At 42.0% G+C, this 16,785-nt stretch overlaps 1 protein-coding gene across 5 annotated transcripts in view; it reads right to left on the bottom strand.

Moving 5' to 3' along the window:
- C5H8orf34 (chromosome 5 C8orf34 homolog) overlaps positions 1 to 16,785 on the bottom strand; it is a 176,409-nt gene that overhangs the window by 125,346 nt on the left and 34,278 nt on the right. For all 5 annotated transcript variants that reach the window (XR_011855689.1, XM_072151749.1, XM_072151747.1 and 2 more), the window contains exons 2-5: positions 13,061 to 13,202; positions 7,671 to 7,802; positions 2,448 to 2,576; positions 2,222 to 2,250 (exon numbers count right to left, since the gene is read on the bottom strand). Coding sequence is in view for 4 of the 5 variants with exons in the window: in XM_072151749.1 (XP_072007850.1) it covers positions 2,222 to 2,250; positions 2,448 to 2,576; positions 7,671 to 7,802; positions 13,061 to 13,202 (432 nt within the window). In the remaining variant the exon portion in view is untranslated. The remainder of the gene's footprint in view (positions 1 to 2,221; positions 2,251 to 2,447; positions 2,577 to 7,670; positions 7,803 to 13,060; positions 13,203 to 16,785) is intronic.

The raw sequence follows: 16,785 nt of genomic DNA, 5'->3' as shown, positions 1-16,785 counted from the left end.
CCCTGCACTTTGCAGTTTGCTGGCAGGGAGCCAGGTATACTTATATATTGTTCAAAAAGGTCAGTGGAACGTCAATGTAAATTACAAAAGCAGATTTATAATTAATATTATAATTAGGGAATTACTTTTATAGTCTGTGGGTTGTAAAATGTGTTAAAATGTGTGATCCTCATGACAGGTTATAAAACATTCATCCAAAAGGGCCACCTATTGGAGGTTGCTACCCTATTAGTCAATGTCTGATCTACTATCTGGCCTTGCAGCATGACTTATGTTATGACCTAATTAATTATGCATAAGAAAAAGCTTCTGTACACAGCAGTTTTGGAGTTTTTTCGATAGTCAGTGCAGAGTAGAATAACGGCTGGCAAAATGAAAAGCCTTTGGTCAGAAAGAGACTGATCGGTTTCAAGTCTAATCATTCAAACAAACCATATGACCTTAAACCTTAAACCGGCCAGCCCAAACTAGAAGATAAAGGAAACTGTTTTTCTTTTTTCTTTAAAGTTTAAAAACATCATAATTATCATTACGCAAATCAGTAAATTGCTAGAGACTGGGATTTCTATATACACCTCGTCAGAAGATATCCAATCGGTGTGTAATAGAGGAAAGAAGAAAAAGAGAAAGCGCAATCTCGTGAAGACAGTAATGCACAAGGGGAAGGATGGATGGGTAAATTGGTCACTCACCTATTTACATAGGCATAATGCATATGTAAAGTGTAATACCAGCAGCCGGTGGTCTCCTGTAGATCAGCAGCACTCGGACCAGGCTCCGAGGCTGAAGAGGATCATTGTAGAAAAACCTGAATGAAGGCAGGAGTGTTGGCGCTTAGAAAATCCTCGATAGGTAAGTATAAATGGCTCAAAAAGAGTACTTTTTTATTTTACAAAATAAAAGATATTTCTTTTAAAAGATTGTTAAAACAATAAAATGCTACGCGTTTCTGCTCCGCACCGGAGCCTTCGTCAGGCATTGCCTGTACCAGTGGAGAGCTTCTTTATATAGTGGTGTCTTTGCAGGCATGCCTGGTGTGACCCAGGAAGCTAAAGGATTCCATTCATTGTTAAAAAGAGTATTTTTCACTAAATTTAAAAATTTATTATAATAATCTTAGTACATAGTAAATACAACATTCTAAATATTGGCAACCTGGTTAATAGATATATGAGCAGAATTAGTAAATAGAGGATGCTTCCGTAGTCCAACAAGCGTCATTCCATCTCCTAGCAACCTTACACTGACTATGCTGTTATGCAAACACCGAAAGCCCGCTAGCTAAGCAGCTTTGCCTTAAATGTGTCCCTTCCAGGCTTCCGTAGTCTAACAAGCATCATTCCATCTCCTAGCAAACTTACACCTACTATGCTGTTATGCAAACACCGAAAGCCGGCCCCCGCCAGCCATTCACAAAAATCCTCCCGTTATGAAACATCTATTCACTTCCGGGTCCCCCGGGTCCCGGCTTCCACATCCTCTATTTACTAATTCTGCTCATATATCTATTAACCAGGTTGCCAATATTTAGAATGTTGTATTTACTATGTACTAAGATTATTATAATTAATTTTTAAGTTTTAGTGAAAAATACTCTTTTTAACAATGAATGGAATCCTTTAGCTTCCTGGGTCACACCAGGCATGCCTGCAAAGACTCCACTATATAAAGAAGCTCTCCACTGGTACAGGCCATGCCTGACGAAGGCTCCGGTACGGAGCAGAAACGCGTAGCATTTTATTGTTTTAACAATCTTTTAAAAGAAATATCTTTTATTTTGTAAAATAAAAAAGTACTCTTTTTGAGCCATTTATACTTACCTATCGAGGATTTTCTAAGCGCCATCACTCCTGCCTCCATTCGGGTTTTTCTGCAAATCAGTAAATGATTTCCTGTACTGCTGTCTGCTGATGGTTTTTTACATGGATAAGACTGCCGTTTGGGTTATGATCTACGTTGTATTGCAAGGCTGGATGGAGGTTTGGACTATGACTTATACTTCAGCTACCTTCAATAGGTGGCCCTAGGGAGGCACCTTTATTCCTTCTGCATGAGAAATCTTCTTATTGAAACCATAAGCAAAGTGACTGAAATTTGGATGTAGCAGAGGACACCTATGCACATACCCCAAGACTATTATGCGCATAGAGAACACCTTTATTTCTAAGCTTTTTACAAAACAAAAAGAAATTTCAAAAATACTTATATAATCCAACATTACCTGTTCCAATTCCTCTGAAACCGCAATACCTGTAAAAAAAATAATAATCATGAACTCAAACATTCTAAAATTTGGAAAATTAAAACCAATTGTTCTAGAATAAATATACACAGGTTGATCATTTTCATGTTAATGTCTGATAATCAAGTGTATGGTCTTTATCCTTAATTTCTGGGGATAGGGGTTAAAAACTTGGTCACAAATCAATGGCTGTTTCTGAACTTACTTCGCGACAGATTCTCCAGCGCTTTCCCCAGTTTTTTGCTTTCTTGAAGGATGTGGTTTAACTCATCAAAATCTCGACTTTCTGGCTTTGTCCGCCAGTCCCATTTAGGGTGTTCAATAGATCTGGGCACTGAAAATAAAAAAAAAAATCCCATTAAAAGGAAGAGTGCTAGATCCAAAAATCATAAAAATCAATGTGACAATAAATGTAAATCATACACATTATTTAATACTCTACAACTATGATATCTTAGAAAATGTTCATATATAACTTTTCATTTTTAGAGATTTATCTGGGATTTTCGCATTAGTTTACAGAGACTTTTGTAAAATCAGCAGCAGTTTTAAAAAGTGAAGTCAATTTTGCTTAACAAACCATGAAATGTGAACACAGCCTCAGGCCTATCCACATGGCAGGAGATTTTATCCTCTGGAAATGCTGTGTCTAGAGAATATCACTCCATATATATGGCTTGCAATTTTAGATGGATCTGTACAGAATACAGCAGAAAAGCTTTATATGGCTCATTAGAATATACCTATACTAGCTGTCTAATGGAGTGCGGGAGAAACATGAGCGCTATGCTCAGCACTTTCTGACAACCCCATAGTATTGATACATGCTCAACCTGCCACTTCATCAACTACTGTAAATAGAACCCCCTTTATGTAGATTTCCGGGGTCCTATTCCTGGATCTGTTGGGGTTCCAGCAGTGGAACCCTTAATGAATCGTTTTATCCCCTATTCTGTGGATAAAAAAAAATGTTGGTTTTTGGTGGAACATCTTCCAAAATACACATCGGTGCTCCTATCAGTCGGCGCATTCAGTTACACAACAAACAGTTCTCTGGTATAAATATATTAATGGCATCACCAGGAACATGATAATCTCAGCTAATTCATATACTGGAAGCTGCCAGCATGTACCAACTGGGAGAACATTACATGTGGTCACGACAAAGCTTAGAGGGCATTTCCAGGCTGAAAATATCTATGACCTATCATAAGGATGTAAATCAATTTCAGATATGTGGGGGTCTTATAAGCTGATCTGTGAGAGCCGCTGGTTGTGTTAATATATAAAGAACGGAATAGGGAACATACATAGGAGTGGAACAGGACAGGTAGTGAGGCTCCGTGTGTGATACCGCAAACCACATAGGGACCTGCTCGATCTTTTGTGGCCCGGCCACATGGCTCAAACACGGTACGGTGAGACCTGGTATGCTCACCGCGACGTGGATAATACACCTATATGGCATCCACGAGCTAGCTGGCGCTTTTGCGGGTAGCTCACAGCCACCTTAAGCAGACATGTGAATGTAGCCTGCCTGAGAGGAGTCACTAGTAGTGTAGCTTTATACCGTGTTAGCCATTGAGAGCAGAAGAAGAGTGAAGAAATCGGGTGATACCTTTTTGAGGCAGAGTATATTTGATGGTGAGCTTTGGAAAATACTAGATCTCTTTGTCAGACATGATGTTATGCATGAACCAGAAAATTCACAGCATTTTATACACTGTAGGCAATGATCATCTAAGGCAGTGATGGCAAACCTTTTAGACACCGAGTGCCCAAACAACAACATAAACCCACATTTTTCTCACAAAGTGCCAATGCGAAAATTTAAGCAGTAACTTATAGCTCCCTGCTCTTTCACAGGTTAAAATTGTATTGGCACCTGAGGACACCAATACAGTAGAAAGAAGGAGAAGAAGTTTCCAATTATCATTGTAGCTTGCTTCCAGGGTCCTGGGACTGCAAGAAGCCTTGAGTCCTGTCTGGCGAACTCTGTGCTCGGGTGATGGCGTGGGTGCCCATAGAGAGGGCTCTGAGTGCCACCTCTGGCACCCGTGCCATAGGTTCGCCACCATTGATCTAAGGAGATGACTGCAGCTCAGCTCCCAGTCATATGATCACTTATCGATATTTAAGAAGACTTGGCACTCCTATTGCTTGCGTTTGAAAATTAGTGAGTTTTATTTCACATGTGTATAAGCGTGGCAATCCAAAAACTTTTTATACAACGTTTTGGTCTACATACGGACCTTCGTCAGGCACTATATACAGAAAAAAAAGTGAATACAAATCAATAATGGTGAAGTAATAGTATATACATAATATACATGAATGTACACGAAAGTAGAAGACACGTATAGGACGATAATGATGCGTTGTTGCCACCTGGCACGTGGTCGAAGTGGATCTCATCAAAATTGTGGTCTCCTGGAGTTTTGTTGCCAAGATCAGCGAGCTTGAATCACAGCTCCTGGATATATGAAATAATCCTCATAAGACTACGAGTAAAGACCTAGGGGTATGCGGGCAGTCGTAGTATGTGCATAGGTGGTTAGGGAGGTATGCACATCATGTGATATATACACAGAACAGTATACTGGAAGATACAGGTTACAACGGGTACAGCGGTATATAATGGTATGCAGTGATATATATGCATTTCACTAGAACAATTAGGCTCAGGTACTCTATACTCACTAGAACAATTAGGCTCAGGTACTCTATACTCACTAGGACAATAAGGCTCAGGCTCTCTATACTTACCGGATTGCATGGTATACGTTTAGGAAGAAAGTAGATAGGCTAGGCTTGCGGCACTGTGGCCGCTGCAGCGCTGGAGAGGAGGTAGCGGAGGTCCGCTGTGGAGAAAAGCGCTGGCGTTCTGGGGCGATCGCTGTGGTATATAAAGGAGCAGACCGAAACGTTGTATAAAAAGTTTTTGGATTGCCACGCTTATACACTTGTGAAATAAAACTCACTAATTTTCAAACGCAACCAATAGGAGTGCCAAGTCTTCTTAAATATCTATTGATGGTTTTGTAACCTACTTGAGCACCCGGACAAGACAACAAAACAAAGAGTGACGTGTATCAACTATAAACATATGATCACTTATCTACTGATCCACACAGTAAGATAACTCATTATTCCTGAGGACCGCTGGTCCCTTATGTGACACGCATCAGCCCTAGGTGACCCAATACATCACCACGACTGGTCATATGGATTAATATCCGTCATCTTGTTCTTTACACCCCAGAACTTCATGTTATTATTGCTATACCCCCGTATACAGTATCTGTATGAGCAGTTAATCCAGATCTCTGTTCCGAGTAGAAAGTATGGCACAATAATAGTAATAACACAGAGCACGGCTCATTTCTTCACAAGCAATCACAGCGCCCATCTCCTCCATCTGAAACTGACAGCTTCCTTTATTGGGTTGTCATATTTAGGGCCGTATCCAGAGTCAAAAGGAACAGCAGTCACCTAGATTACAAGTGTCAAGTGCCATCATGTCTCACTTTCCACAATGTACAGAGAAGTAATGATCACCGCCAGGATATTTCATGACATAATAAGTGATGAGAACATGATAGCGACTATTATTACAGGGCTCCGCTAAGAAACCCTATTGTTCTCCCACATGAATTATCACTGTATAAGTTTATGTCATTATTCTTTCATTAGTACAGACCCCACATAAATTATTCATTAAGTGGAAGAAGAAAAAAATTCTCTGTAGGTGAAAATTCTATAAAATTATGAAATACATATACAGGCGGGCCCCTACTTAAGAACACCTGACTTACAGACGACCCCTAGTTACAAACGGACCTCTGGATGTTGGTAATTTACTGTACTTTAGCCCTAGGCTACAATAACCAGCTATAACCAGCAGTTATCACAGGTGTCTGCAATGAAGCTTTAGTGTTAATCCTGGTTCTTACGACAATCCAACATTTTTAAAATCCAATTGTTACAGAGACCAAAAAAACCTATTTTGTATGTAACCCGGGGACTGCCTGGAATATATATATATATTACACTGTAGCGTTGCTAATATTACCGGTGTATAAATAGCATTATTATGCGACAACTCCATTTTTAGAAAATACTTGTATTCTTTATAAAGTAAAAGGCAGATATTTTCTTAGAATTCTGCATAGATGTTATTCCTTTACATTTCCAGGAAGAACGACAAGGGAATAACACAATATAGAGTTTTCTGACGTAGAATTGTGCTATAACCTGCGCTCACCCATTCCCCCCACCAGGCAGGACCCATTCATCCCTCTACATTCATCCCCATACATCCCTCTACACCTACTTGAAATGGAGATGGTGTAAAGTGGGAATAATCACAATTCTAGGAAGTGCACAATTATATTAGGGCTTGTATACCAAAAAAAAAGCAAACCATACTCCGTAAATGTCCTCATACGTGTTTATATGTGTGTATATACAGGCAGTCCCCGGGTTACATACAGGGTAGGCTCAGTAGGTTTGTTCTTAGGTTAAATTTGTACGTAAGTCGGAACCATATACTTAATAATTGTAGCTACAGTTAAAAAAAAATTTTGTCTCAGTGACAGTGATTTTCAAAATTTTTTGCTGTAATGAGAAAAAGGATTATAAATAAAACAGACACCTTAAAGCTGATTATTGCCAGGGACAAAAGTAAAGCATCCAGAGAGCTTCACCAGAGGTTACAGTGGACACAGGTCCTTCTGTAAGTCAGGTGCCCTTAAGTAGGGAACAGCCTGTATATGAAATGTAATTGTAAGGTCTTTTGATGTGTTTTGAATTATGAACCCTCAGGTAGGGTATAAAATATACTTTCTAGAGTTCTACCTTTTACCTATAAAAAAATCTCCACATTCATATGCAAATTATCTGAAAAGAGTCACTTTTAGAGACTAAAGGGGAGGTCTCTTGAGATGCCTCTATCTCGGGCTCCATGGGACCAAGGGTCTTACTTTTGATATAAAAAGCGAAGAATCTCTTTGAATCTAAATTTGTGTATGGCTCGCTTGTGGTTCTGTGTGCTACAGAACCAGGGACATGGCAGTTAAACATTATTGTCTAGATCCTGTCTGTATCTCCTGTTCTATAGTGCAGCTTGAATTTCAAAGATGATATTCTTCACTTAGATATTCTAGGTGCTAATGAGTCAGAGATAGAAGAGTCTGAATTGAAGCTCCTCTTCAAGTCTATGTAGGTGACTTGTCTCTAGCAAAAAGTGACTCTTCTCTTGCTATTGCATATTAATAACAATAATAATTTTTTATCATCTTTATATATTACTTTGGAGGAGATTTAACATAAAAGACGGAATTCTAAAAACGATAATAGTAAAGTTAATGACAGTAATAAAACAAACAACAGTCCTAGCATCATTCATTTTAGTTTAGTTTAGACTTACATGATTTGGATTCAGGAGACGGCGGGGAAATATTGCAAACTGCAAGATCGCTCTTTGACTTTTTGGGCTTTTTGGCGTTCACTTGCCAGGGTTTGTCGTAGCTTCTGAAATCCCTCCTCATCCCTTTGTATTCTGTGGGGATAAAGCACATCTGTGTCAGAGATAGTGATAGAAGTGGAAGTAGTAGAAAGAAGAAGAGAAGATCTTTACAGTATTTGTCATCAGAATCGATATTCTCGTAAGATGTAGTCATTTTTCTATAAATAATGAGGGGATAGAGATCCACTGATGGCTAAAACAAGTGCTTAAATGTGACATACTGTACAATGCAACATTTCATAGTATGTTCACACCTTGTTCTGTACTATTCTTGATGACCCATCGGACCCAGGGGCTCCACACTTGGCACCACCAACCCCTCTGTTCTTTCCACAATGGGACTAACGCAGCAAATGGACCTGGAAGCACTTGTAACCTGTGTAGTAACCCTACTCAGCCACTACACAGAGGATGACGCTGTGGTCCTGGTCCTGTTCTCTATGTTAGGCAGCCAAGAACAGTTGATAATTGGGGAAACAGGCTCTTAGACCCCCACTGTTCTGATATTGATGACCTATTCTTTAATTTTGCATTAAGAGAGCATATTTTATGATTGAATTAAACAGTTTAATTAGCCAGATTTAAGTAAATGATCCTTTTAGGGTAAAAAGAATATCCACTTTTAATATTGCTATCAGTGAATACAATTCATGTTCTATTGAGGACCCCCTACTATTAGCTGAAACAAAAATCTGAGATAGATGGGAATGGTGTAATACTTTCTCTCCCCTGTGGAGGTGCTGCAACAGAATTAGTTCGAATTTCTTTGAAGATCACTTAAGATCCCTGAATCTGTAGAATGAATTGAATTTAAAGGGGGTGTCCATTCACAATAAGTTGAATACAACTTGCTGATCTTTGGACCCCCACAGATCACAAATATGTGAGCTTCGTAACACAAAGAATGGAGTGGCCAGTCCAGCATTCCCGCTGCTGCTGTAAGAAGTAGCTGAGTACTGAGGATCTCCATCAGTACTGTAGAGATAAATAGGGCAGCAGGGGGCTGTGCAACTAGGGGTACAGCATACCACCTGTTTTTGTGACCCCATTGATCAGCAAGCTAACACTGTTCATGGGGGAAAACTTCAAGTGGTTGGACAACACCTTTAATGGTGAAACAGGCAGCTTCCTGCTCCCAGCACCACCATTAGGCCTCTACTGTGTGAGGCTCAGGCTGGTAATCGCAATGGGAATCACGGGCTAAAATGAAGGGGGGTTGTTTGTGAGAGGGCTACTAAAATGTTGGTAGGGCTGATTAGAGGGGCATTATAAGATTTGGGAAGGGGCCACAGGACAAGAGGCATTATACCATGTGAATGGTCTACAGGAAGGGCAGATTATACAGGTTGGGGGTTCACAGGAAGGTGGAATTATACTATGTTGGGGCCACTTAGAGGGGGATTATACAGTATGGGAGCCACTAAAGTATTATACTGTGTGGGAGTGCTAGGGGGAGGGGTTAAGGGCAGGACAAAGGGTGTGACACTACATTCAGTCCAGCTCATTCGCCATCAGCATAGAGAATATCAGAACCAGCATAGGAAATCTCCTACTTTATATGTAGCAAATGCCATAGGTCAGTGATGGCAAACCTTTTAGCCACAGAGTGCCCAAACTACAACCAAAACCTGCATATTTTTCTCAAAGTGCCAATGCGACAATTTAAGCAGTAACTTATTACTCCCAGTATAAAAGGAGAAGAAGTTTGGATTATCATTGTAGCTTCCGTCCAGGGTCCTGGGCTGCCTGGGACTGCAAGAGCCTGCAAGTCCTGTTTGGCAAACTCTACCATGGGGTGATTGTGCAGGTGCCCATAAAGAGGGCTTCGAGTGCCACGTCTGGCACCCGTGCCATAGGTTCGCCACCACTGCCATAGGTGAATTATAAGATATATGGGATTGCTGCAAAATCATGTTTTTTTTCAATAAAAGTTGTTGATCTGTCACCACAGCTCAAGAGGCTGAACAGCATAACTGGACTGTAATCTTCAATGCCTTCTTCAGCAGTTCAGTATCTGCATATTACAGAAGATACATCTTGTGGATGTGAATATGGTGTACACTTTACTATCACATACACACACAGTATTACACTTTACTATCACATACACACACAGTATTACACTTTACTATCACATACACATACAGTATTACACTCAATTTCCCTTTTTCTTCCATGTGATTCTATGGATGTAACCTGCTATGCACAAGTCTTGGAAATGGCCTAATGCCTAAAGAACATACAATAAATGATGATTTTATTCTAATATCCACAGGCTGAATACATCTCCTGTAAGTACAGTAGGAATCAGAGGCTGAGCTTTGCATTAAATATACATGAAATGGGTCATTACTGCACTCGTGTTACTATGGACAATGTACGTTTCTTATAAACATCATTTTCTCATGTAAGGAAATTCAGTTTGTGTAATTGCTTAACCCACAGTCTTCAGCCGGCTATGTAAGCACATTCAGGTTATTTAATTTACAAAATTCAATTTGCATAGTGAATGCCGGCAATGCAGCATGAATAGATGTAAACTGACCATGACCATGTACCACTGCCGTCATTGATTCTCTGCTTCTACTTAATTGATTTTCTAAAGTGAACATTTACAGTGCACCTGGATGGGAGAACTGCGGATTTATTACAATGTATGACCCCTCAGGAACAACAATGGAGGGCAGTTCAGTCACCGGACCCCAACCAATAGAGGGCAATTCAGTTACTGGCCCCCGACCAATAGAGGGCAATTCAGTCACCAGTGCCCAACCAATAGAGGGCAATTCAGTCACTGGCCCCCGACCAATAGAGGGCAATTCAGTTACTGGCCCCCGACCAATAGAGGGCAATTCAGTCACCAGTGCCCAACCAATAGAGGGCAATTAAGTCACCGGCCCCCGACCGATAGAGGGCAATTCAGTCACTGGCCCCCGACCAATAGAGGGCAATTCAGTAACCAGGGCCCAACCATTAGAGGGCAATTCAGTCACTGGCCCCCGACCAATAGAGGGCAATTCAGTCACTGGCCCCCGACCAATAGAGGGCAATTCAGTAACCAGGGCCCAACCATTAGAGGGCAATTCAGTCACTGGCCCCCGACCAATAGAGGGAAATTCAGTAACCAGGGCCCAACCATTAGAGCGCAATTCAGTCACTGGCCCCCGACCAATAGAGGGAAATTCAGTAACCAGGGCCCCACCATTAAAGGGCAATTCAGTCACTGGCCCCTGACCAATAGACGGCAATTCAGTCACTGGCCCCTGACCAATAGAGGGCAAGTCAGTAACTGGCCCCTGACCAATAGAGGGCAAGTCAGTCACTGGCCCTTGACCAATAGAGGGCAAGTCAGTCACTGGCCCTTGACCAATAGAGGGCAAGTCAGTCACTGGCCCCTGACCGATAGAGGGCAAGTCAGTCACTGGCCCCTGACCGATAGAGGGCAAGTCAGTCACTGGCCCCTGACCGATAGAGGCAAGTCAGTAACCAGGGATCAACCATTAGAGGTAAATTCAATCACTTATGCCCAACAAATAGTAGGCAATTCAGTCATCAGTGTCCGACCAATAGAGGGAAATTCAATCACTAATGCCAAACCAATAGAGGACACTTCAATCACTGATACCTGACCATTAGAGGGCAATTCCGTCCAATACATGACCAATAAAGGGCAATTCAATTACCGGTGCTCAACCATTTAACGGGCCACATTGCCTCATGTATTTTGTAATGTTTGTGATGGGTGGGGACAGGATATCAGGTAATTTACCAATATACATCTATTAAAAGTTCTGCTCTGCTTTCTTGATATAAGTGAAGCCCCCCGTCTTTTACCTCATCAGCCAGACATTCCTGTCCTCAAAAGGCCACAGATGGAGGGTCATGTGATCTCTAACTTTCTGTGAGCAATTGCCCTGCCAGAACCTTGGCCAACCCTTTTAAGAGCAATTCAGAGCCTGGCCAATAGAGGAATTCAGTCACTGGTACCCAAGAAACTGATTGATTTGCTGCATCATTGTTTTACCATTCACATATGCAGACTAGACCAGCTGTATATGGGGAACTCCTGGTTCTGCACAAAAAGCTGATGTCGGTGGATATAAGGATGTAACATTTGGGTAACTGGTTATCACAGAGGTCCAGCAGCTGCACTTGCCAATCACAACAAATGGATGCTCAGAAGAGGATTCACTAAATTTCATAGCTCCCTCTGCTGGTGACTGCTAGAAGTTTAAATTGAAGCATTAACTCTATATTTATAATATGGGTCAGCTTTGACCCGGTTTAATGAAGAGTTGCCCATGAATGCGCAAGCCTACTGCCAGGCACCACAAAAACCTCACAGTATATCAGTTCACTGCCACAGCTCCACATGCCTTTGGCATGACCTCTCTCTTCCCCAGGGTGGAGACAGTCTCCACCAGTTACTTATGTAGTAATTTCTCCTCACTACCTGAGTTCTAGCGGAAACTACCCAGCATTTCCTGAGTGGGAAATTTACGTTTCCAGCAATGAGTGCTGCTCCAGCAGCCACCTACACAATCCACAGTGGTCTCCTTTTGAAGACAAAATCTTTATCTTTTTATGTCTGTATTACTAAAGCTGTAGGTTGACTTTAAATAAAGTTGACTATTTGGGACAAATAAAGTTATACCCCATGCTTATGATTTAGGTTAAAGGGATTTTCCCACAAACAAAAGTTAGGCCCTATCCATGGGATGATACCCCAAAGATCACAAAAATGAGTGGTCCGATGGGGTCCCACGTACCTCTGTTGATCCATCAGATGGAGCAGACGGCCACGCAAGACCGTTTTGCTCCACTAACCTCTATGACGGAGATCGGTGAGCACCAATTTCCGTCAGCCCCATAGAGATTAGTGGAACAGAAAGGTCATGCTCGGCCATCTGCTCCATTAGTCTGACGGAGCGACAAAGAGTCCGACGGATGTACGTGGGACCCCATCTGACCTCTCATTTTCGTGATCTGTCCCATCGATAGGGTCTTACTTTTTTTGGTGAGAAAACCCCTTTAAATTTACTAAGGCCTTATGTATAGTTCATATGTGACAAGGGATCTTCCAGAATCCATTTAAATTGCGTACTGAACAGATGTTAATTAAGAAAAAAAAAAATCGATCCTTTTTGGTCATTTCCCCATCTTCACCGTGTACATTCTTAATAAAACCCACATGCCATCTCTGTTGTATGTCTATGAAATGAAAGTTCTTAAAAGTATTAAAACAATTTAATTGTTTGTGCTAATTGTTAGAATAAGAGCCAGTAACTCACCTTCACTCTCTGCCCACAGAGCAGCTGATCCAGACAATGTCCTAGGAAGCGGGCCAACATTTCCCAGTTTTGATTGGAGATGATTAATTAAAAATGGAATTGGCTGGTCTGGTGTCTCTGTGATCAGCTTAGTCATTAATTCCTAGAGGCAAAAGAAGAACCAAAATTAGAATGGAAAAGCTATGTAAGAATTATATAAGATCTGAATTTCTATGGAAGATGTTCCGTAGTAATACACAATCACTATTGAACCATCCTGCAATGAGCAGTTTGATCCACCCATTGGCACTTGAGCTAGGTGGACCCCTTGCCCCTGCAAGAGAGATGCATTCAACAGTATCATACAGATATACAGCATAAACCATCACAACCATCCAATGCACTAAGCTCTCTGCATTAAACTGCTCCACTGTTCCTATTGCTTAAAGCTTCCAAGAATAAGCATAATTAATATTCAGATGTGTCATTAAATATCATCAGAGCTCAGTCTTATGTCCTCTTCTTTATCCCCTCTATATTGCCCCTATTGGACAATCCATCAGCAGACTTGGTTTCAAGTATCATCTCTATACCGATAATACCCAACTATATACATCTGCGCGTAACCTATTCTCCCAGGCTGTACCAATTCTCTGGAATGCTCTACCCCGGTCTATCAGATTAATACCCAACCTCCAAAGTTTCAAACAGGCTCTTAAAACCCATCTCTTTAGGCATCCGATCACACTCACTAACCGCATGAAATGTCAACCCTCTCTGTACTAACCGATCCTGTGTCCTCCTCCCGTCTGTTATCTGGCAAACTCCAGATACCAAACACCAGGCTTTCCAGGCTCTTGTGTCACCCCCTCATCCTCATAGACTGTAAGCTCTTGTGTCACCGCTCATAGACTGTAAGCTCTTGTGTCACCGCCTCATCCTCATAGACTGTAAGCTCTTGTGTCACCCCTCATCCTCATAGACTGTAAGCTCTTGTGTCACCCGCTCATCCTCATAGACTGTAAGCTCTTGTGTCACCCCTCATCCTCATAGACTGTAAGCTCTTGTGTCACCCCCCTCATCCTCATAGACTGTAAGCTCTTGTGTCACCCCCTCATCCTCATAGACTGTGAGCTCTTGTGTCACCGCCTCATCCTCATAGACTGTAAGCTCTTGTGTCACCCCTCATCCTCATAGACTGTAAGCTCTTGTGTCACCCGCTCATCCTCATAGACTGTAAGCTCTTGTGTCACCCCCTTCATCCTCATAGACTGTAAGCTCTTGTGTCACCCCTCAGCCTCATGGACTGTAAGCTCTTGTGTCCCCCTCATCCTCATAGACTGTAAGCTCTTGTGTCACCCCTCATAGACTGTAAGATCTTGTGTCACCCCTCAGCCTCATAGACTATAAGCTCTTGTGTCACCCGCTCATCCTCATAGACTGTAAGCTCTTGTGTCACCCCCTTCATCCTCATAGACTGTAAGCTCTTGTGTCACCCCCTCATCCTCATAGACTGTAAGCTCTTGTGTCACCCCCTCATCCTCATAGACTGTAAGCTCTTGTGTCACCCCCTCATCCTCATAGACTGTAAGCTCTTGTGTCCCCCTCATCCTCATAGACTGTAAGCTCTTGTGTCACCCCTCATAGACTGTAAGCTCTTGTGTCACCCCTCATAGACTGTAAGCTCTTGTGTCACCCCTCATAGACTGTAAGCTCTTGTGTCACCCCCTCATCCTCATAGACTGTAAGCTCTTGTGTCATCCCCTCATCCTCATAGACTGTAAGCTCTTGTGTCACCCCCTCATCCTCATAGACTGTAAGCTCTTGTGTCACCCCCTCATCCTCATAGACTGTAAGCTCTTGTGTCACCGCTCATAGACTGTAAGCTCTTGTGTCACCGCCTCATCCTCATAGACTGTAAGCTCTTGTGTCACCCCTCATCCTCATAGACTGTAAGCTCTTGTGTCACCCGCTCATCCTCATAGACTGTAAGCTCTTGTGTCACCCCCTCATCCTCATAGACTGTAAGCTCTTGTGTCACCCCTCATCCTCATAGACTGTAAGCTCTTGTGTCACCCCCTCATCCTCATAGACTGTGAGCTCTTGTGTCACCGCCTCATCCTCATAGACTGTAAGCTCTTGTGTCACCCCTCATCCTCATAGACTGTAAGCTCTTGTGTCACCCGCTCATCCTCATAGACTGTAAGCTCTTGTGTCACCCCCTTCATCCTCATAGACTGTAAGCTCTTGTGTCAACCCTCAGCCTCATAGACTATAAGCTCTTGTGTCACCCCCTCATCCTCATAGACTGTATGCTCTTGTGTCACCCCCTCATCCTCATAGACTGTAAGCTCTTGTGTCACCCCCTCATCCTCATGGACTGTAAGCTCTTGTGTCCCCCTCATCCTCATAGACTGTAAGCTCTTGTGTCACCCCTCATAGACTGTAAGCTCTTGTGTCACCCCTCATAGACTGTAAGCTCTTGTGTCACCCCCTCATCCTCATAGACTGTAAGCTCTTGTGTCACCCCCTCATCCTCATAGACTGTAAGCTCTTGTGTCACCCCTCATCCTCATAGACTGTAAGCTCTTGTGTCACCCCCTCATCCTCATAGACTGTAAGCCCTTGTGTCACCGCCTCATCCTCATAGACTGTAAGCTCTTGTGTCACCGCCTCATCCTCATAGACTGTAAGCTCTTGTGTCACCCCTCATCCTCATAGACTGTAAGCTCTTGTGTCACCCGCTCATCCTCATAGACTGTAAGCTCTTGTGTCACCCCCTCATCCTCATAGACTGTAAGCTCTTGTGTCACCCCCTCATCCTCATGGACTGTAAGCTCATGTGTCCCCCTTCATCCTCAAAGACTGTAAGCTCTTGTGTCACCCCTCATAGACTGTAAGCTCTTGTGTCACCCCCTCATCCTCATAGACTGTAAGCTCTTGTGTCACCCCCTCATCCTCATAGACTGTAAGCTCTTGTGTCACCCCCTCATCCTCATAGACTGTAAGCTCTTGTGATCAGGGGCTCACTCCGATTATTCCATACGACTGTTTGTACTATGTAATGTAATATCATATTTGTATATGTCCCCTTTGATTTGTAAAGCGCTATGGGATATGATGGTGCTATATAAATGAATATTATTATTGTAATTAAGATAATATGTAATTAATTCTTATTTTAAATTTCTCCCTTAGGCTGAAAAATGAAGTGGACTATAATGAAGAATTACAATGCTACTGGCCCTTTAATTAGTACTGTGAATTTGTCCCAATGTAAGAGGCACTAAAATGGCAGCCTACATATTATTTTCATTATATTTGTTTAGTGAGAAGACCAATTAAAGCATTATAAATTGTCTCTATATAACTGTGTATTAAATCAAACTGCAGAGAAATCTTTAGGCTAAATCCCTCATTACTGACCGTTACATAATAAGAACAGACCATTAAAAGGCTTAAGGTGCAGCAGGAAAACGAGACCCTGATCCTACAGATCTGCATATATATTCAATCAATCGTGAATGACAAGACTGAATGCTGGATTTGCTAAAGTGAAATTCTGTAATCTACCTTCATTGTAAGGTAAAATTACACAAAACTACATCTGAGCGGTCAGGGAGAGACCACATTGGGCCACATTTATAAAAGTGCTTGCACCAGTTTTCTGTCTCACTTTGCACTGAAAAGAATGTGAAAACTTCTAGTACATGTATTGATGATGTGCCAGCGCCAGTTTTGTGCGA

Source organism: Engystomops pustulosus, chromosome 5 (assembly GCF_040894005.1).
Source record: "Engystomops pustulosus chromosome 5, aEngPut4.maternal, whole genome shotgun sequence".
NCBI lineage: Eukaryota > Metazoa > Chordata > Amphibia > Anura > Leptodactylidae > Engystomops > Engystomops pustulosus.
This window is presented reverse-complemented; position numbering and strand designations above follow the sequence as displayed.